At 42.7% G+C, this 5710-nt stretch overlaps 1 protein-coding gene across 1 annotated transcript; it reads right to left on the reverse strand.

Annotated features, from left to right (window-relative positions):
- Window positions 1–332: 332 nt before the first annotated feature.
- LOC106536540 (B-cell lymphoma/leukemia 11A) lies at window positions 333–5064 on the reverse strand. Its single transcript, XM_014033841.1, has 2 exons — window positions 5055–5064; window positions 333–4260 (listed from the first exon to the last, which is right to left on the reverse strand). Exons 1-2 carry the CDS (start codon window positions 5062–5064, stop codon window positions 2192–2194), a joined length of 2079 nt encoding a protein of 692 aa, XP_013889295.1. The 3' UTR covers window positions 333–2191.
- Between the last annotated feature and the right edge of the window lie 646 nt (window positions 5065–5710).

Genomic DNA, 5710 nt, shown 5'->3' on the forward strand with positions numbered 1-5710 from the left:
ATGTGAACATTAATTTCAAATACCATTCTAAATACAGGAAAAAGTAGACCATAAATGTGTTTTGAACATAGGAACGTACATGAGTGTGCATTTTCCTATGTGTTTTAAGTTCTCTCTCTATATTTATATATCATAAATCTCTCCTCAATGCAAATTTTTGTTCAACCTGAATATTTTTGTATAGTAAAGGCAAAAAGATGAGAGACATGTACAGTTCATTATATAGTGATCAAGTCCTGGATGTCACCACAACAAAGAAGAGAAACATCAATAAACAATAAAAAAATTAAATAAGGTTCTCCCCTAAAGATATTGGTGTTACTTAAGAAAAAGACATTTTATTTATTTTATTTCAAATTTGTAGAATTTAATTGTGTAGTTCTAAAGTGGGTGTGAAACAGGACGTTTCTATGGCGATTCCTGCAACACCACCTCCAAGAGCCAAACTCATTTTTAGCTCATTGAAGGAAACATGGCTGGCAAAAAGTTTCTAAATCAACACTTTTTTTTAATGCAAAGCAATGACACCAAGCTTATCTGTCAGCATAAGAGCAAGTTTTCCCTTGAGCGCCCAACTGTAAACTGGGAAAATTGAACAGTGCATGTAGGTAGTGCCAGATCTAAAATCTGGTCATCATTTTATACTCAACCAACTGTACCTCCGATTACAGAGACAGATACAGGATCCAAGGCAGAGTGACAAGTGCTATATCATTATCAGTGATGGGGGGTGGAGATAGAAAAATAAAAGAACAAATTCTAGAGTAAGAAAAAAAAACATTTTTATTCATAAAACCTGTAATGAGTAATTTGCAGAATTTAGAAACTGTTTATTCTATAATTGGATTTAGATCATTCCCACCTCGAGTTAATAAAATATGTTCCAAATTCAAAAACATATTGAGGTAAAAAGAATTATCGCTCTAAGAACTTTTGAATTGTTAAGACAGCTACTCGGCCCACTCACTACCATGACCCTCACCCTCCCTAATGCTCAACACGCCGAAACCCAAACCTGARTTGCAAAAACAAAATTTTACTTTGTCTTCAAGTGACTGCTGGAATTACTGCCTGCCTGGCTAACACAGAAGAATTTAATGATTCGGTGCTGCCTGCAAAATAATGCTTGCACTTTTAATTTCAAAAGAAAATAAACAGTTCGAAAAATTAAGAGCTTTATGTTTGTTAAAACAGCTTGTCAGAGTACCCTTTCAGTTGTACCGAAAACAAACAGTAACACCTACACCTCGAAGTCCGACCCCATTTGGGCATGTAACATGCCGGTAAACAAAACTGTAATCATGAAAACGTCAATATACATGAGTCAGCCAGATTAATGTTTTACCAGAAATACACATTGTTTTTTTTTTTGTTTGTTTGTTTCAGCTGGTTCCCCTTATTCTATTAAGTCTTACAGGGTCAAGCAGGTGCTTGATGCAAGGACCTGCCTCTTCCACATGTGCACAAAAATGTATTCATTTATAGCTGAAACTCCGAGCTTATAGCAAAAAGGAGGATTAACTAATGCAAGTAAACTATCCAAGGCACTCTTTGTTGTCYTTTCACACCACGTTATTAATTTCAATGATGTTCGAAAAAGAAATATTTAATGGCGTTCGTGCCTAAAATTTTATAGGCAGCCCAATTTTATATACAGTATACATATAGATATAAATCTTTTCTCGATGTTGCATGGAAATTCTTTCACAAAGATCGGTTTTATGTTTGACCCTGCTTGTCTTGATGTTTTGAAAATATGACACCGTCTTCTGTGTTTGAACACAAAACTGCACATGATATGTAAAACAGTATGTACTGTATGCAGCTTGGGTTAAACTAGTCTTTTTTTATGTTGACAAAATTGAAAGTATCAACAGCGACACATGTACAACCAAACCCACTAGCCAAGGACATTTTTTTCTCTCTAAGTAGCCAAAACACACCAAGCATGCTGTCCAGTTACAAAAAATACAAAATGTGTAAATTATTGCACAATAGAAAGGCTCAAAAAGTTCTGATGCAATAGTATTGCCCCAATCGTGGATCATGCATCAAGCTTTCTCCAAAAGAGGATGAAAGCAGGGCTGCACTGCGTTCTGGTGTCTAACCCTGTTGTCTTTCCCCATGCTCGTTGGCCAGTTAGCAAGGGTTGCACTTTAGCCGGGGGAGCTGAAAGAGAACGGCTCTTTGCCTATTCAGTTTTAATGTCATTAGCCAGAGGGCGGTCACTGTGCCATTTCTTCATGTGTTTCTCTAGAGTGCTGTACACACTGAAAGGCATGTGGCAAATTTCACATTTGTACACGTCCTTGCCCATCTGTCCATGGGTCTTCATGTGGCGGGTGAGTTTTGAGCTCTGGGCACACGCGTAGCTGCACAGTTCGCATTTGTATGGCCGTTCTCCCGTGTGACTGCGTCGGTGCACAGTCAAGTTACTGCAGTTCTTGAACACTTTGCCGCAAAATTCACAGGTGTCGCTGCGGCGGCCGTCCTTGGAGCTRGGTCTGCCGTTCCCGCTGCCGCCGTGGGGAGTGCTGGCCCCGCTGCCCGTGCCGCTGCGTCCTGAGGCAGCCCGTTCACCGTCTAGCTCACCGGGTGGAGTGGAGAAGCGCAAGCTGCCGTTTTCTGATGAGTGCTCCGATGAGGAGGTGAAGGGTGATTGTCTAGAGTCCCCACCTGTGAAGCTGATGAAGGGGTCTTTGAGTTGCCGAGAGGCGGCGTAGCCAGCTAACCACTGAGAATAAACGTTCTCGGTGTTTGGGATAGTAGGCGTGGGTGGGTCGAGGTCTTTTTCCACCTTGATCCGTTTGGATAAGGGGCTGATGGGGCCGGGACTAATACCACCACACAGCAGCTTCCTGGTCAGGCTGTCATTAGTTAGAGGTCCCAGGCCATTGATGGTAGTAGTGGTGCCATCATCCATATGATCCATCTTTACAATTGCGTCTTCATCAGCGGGCTCCCGGGACAAGCTRCGGCGATGTGGATGTAGAGCCTCACTGTTCTGGTGATGACGGGCTCCTTCGAGCCTCAGGCTGAAACGATAGTCATTCCTTCCCTCTTCTTCAACTCCAGGCTTARTTTCAACTTCRTCCTCTTCRCCTTCRTCCTCGTCCTCCTCCTCCTCCTCTTCATCCTCTTCCTCCTCTTCTTCCTCATCCTCATCTTCCTCTTCATCCTCGTTTTCAGGCCCCAGACCATTGTTCTCACTCTTGAACTTGGCCACCACTGACTTGAGAGCATCTGTGGCACTGCCCATCACCTCGCTGGTACCAGGTTCAGGAGAGCTCGCCGTCGAGAGGCCATCGTCTGACTTGGTGTTGATGGCAGAGGACTTGTTCTGACAGTGTGTCTTCATGTGGCGTTTTAGTTTGCTCGCTTGCGTGCAGGCGTGGTTACAAAGGTGACACTTGAATGGCTTTTCCCCTGTGTGGCTTCGCCGGTGCACAATAAGGTTACTRTGAAACTTGAAGGTCTTTCCGCAGAACTCACAAGACTTTGCCTTGAGAGGGGTGCCTGGCTGGACTGAATTGGATGCAAGATTAGGGGTAGAGCGGGAGCCAGAAGGGGACTGAGAGGTGGAGAGGGGAGGCGTGGCTGTGAATGGGGGTTTGGAACCTGGCTGGAATGGTTGCAGCAGCCGTTGCATAGGGTTGGGTCTGTTAGGGGAAAGAGGTGGAGAACCTCCAGTGGCATTGCCGGCCAGCTCACGGAGACGTCTAGAAAAGTCCATGCTCTGAGGGGCTTCTAATGGCACTGAGTTTAGCCTCATCACTCTGTCAAAGGCGCTAGGGTGGTGGGTTGCCAAGGCAAGGTCATCYGGGCTGAGGTGGTGACGTGGTGGTGGGCTGAACAGTGGGGGCGTTCGGGGGTAACGGCCCTCACGAGGCGTAGACGCCGAATCCCGACCAGACCCAGAACCAGGCATCCTCAGGAGGCTGTAGGGGCTGCCTTCAGCCAAGTGGACGGCGTGCAGGGGAGGCTGAGAGGAGGCACAGTCACCCCCCATCCCAGGAGCTGCAGCCACACGGGGGGTCAGAGGGCTGCCAGGTTCACTCTCAAGATAGATGCGGAAACCGTGGGTGTTCTGAGCATGCTGAAGCAGGAACCAGGCACTGGTGAAGGGCTGTTTGCACGTGGTGCAGGTGTAGCTGCTGGGCTCATCTTTATCTGACAAAAGAAAAACACAGAGAAAAACCTCATTTAAACACGTGCAGAGTAAATATGAACACAAAGCAAGATGATAAACAGATTCATATTCTAACGCAAGTTTATTAAAATGACACAAACAGAAAGTGTTTTATTTTTTAACACAAAAAGTATAAAGTTAAAATATTTTTATTTTATTCCTTTACTGTAATTTATTATTTATTACTTGTATATTTTTCCTAATCGAATAAGTGCACCGTAAAAATCCTTTGGAATGGTATTATAAAATCCAATAACCATAAATTATTTTAAATAAAAATATGAATTTATTAAAGAATCCAATAGCGATGAATATCTCAGCAGCAAATACGCAATTTTTACAGATGAAAAAGCTTAGAAATAATTCAAACAGTAATTGACTTTCAATTGCACTTGTACACTGACCTGAGATTTGCCTGACAATGTGCACCTGATCTTGTTAAACACACTCATCTCCCCTCCAATATCTTGTTTACAGAATTAGCGAAGCTAAAGTAGAACATGTATCGAATGCTGCATAATAACACTGAATACAAATAAGGGGTCACATGTTAATAAATTGTACCAGTTTTTATCATTAAAAAGCATATTCACAGTTAAAAAAAAAACCCAGATTGAAAATTTGTATGCGTGTTTGTGTGTGGGTGGGGAGACTCCTTTGAAAATGCACTTCATGCATTACTTTTCTATTTCTGATATTTCATGCTTTATGGATTTATTTAAATCCTCTCAGGTGAATAGAAAAAGAGAAGGGGAAAACAGAAGTGAGAGCTATGCAAAATAAGACACATCCACCACTTGCAAATGTGCTCCCTCTTTCATCTTTTGCTTTTCTTATCCTTTCTTCTCCTTTTTTTCTCTCTCACTGAAGGGCATTTTTCTAAAGTCATTTGCAGACACTGAACCCAAAATCCATGGCCATAGTACGCAAGAGGGGAAGAACAAGGAAAKCGGGAGAAGAGGAGATAGGCAAAGCGTGCATGATTGAGAATATGAGAGAGAGCCCTAAGATGGTGAACGGACACTCTTGCATGTTTTAAGCTTTCTGTGGCTCAGAGACAAAGGGGAAAAGAAGGGGCAGAAAAAGAGGACTGCTGCTGAGAATAAAGAGGGATGTTGTGGACGAGCAATAGAAAAAAAAGAGTTTGATATTTTGTGGTTTGGCTTTCTATCTCATGTGTCCACAGCCACAATGACCCCCTCTGAAGACTCTCACTTAAAGAACAGAACACAGCATAAAATGTGCACCTAATCAAACCACCATGCTAACCTTTTTCTCTTGACTGAAAAGAGTTGGAAGGGGGTATAATGGTAAATTATGGATCATTACAATCTGCAAAAATTACAGTTAATTGCTGCCACCTGCAATGGGCTTTGACCCACTATGGAATTTTTCCATCATAAAAAAGCCATTTGCCCATATGCGTTTTTGCTCTCCCTCTCTTATAAGCACAAATAAAATGTGCCTGTTACATTAGCTTTGGCTCTACGTACGCMTCCTGATTATGTGTGTGTTTTTACG

This window comes from Austrofundulus limnaeus, unplaced genomic scaffold (assembly GCF_001266775.1).
Source record: "Austrofundulus limnaeus strain Quisiro unplaced genomic scaffold, Austrofundulus_limnaeus-1.0 Scaffold1866, whole genome shotgun sequence".
In the NCBI taxonomy this organism is placed as follows: domain Eukaryota; kingdom Metazoa; phylum Chordata; class Actinopteri; order Cyprinodontiformes; family Rivulidae; genus Austrofundulus; species Austrofundulus limnaeus.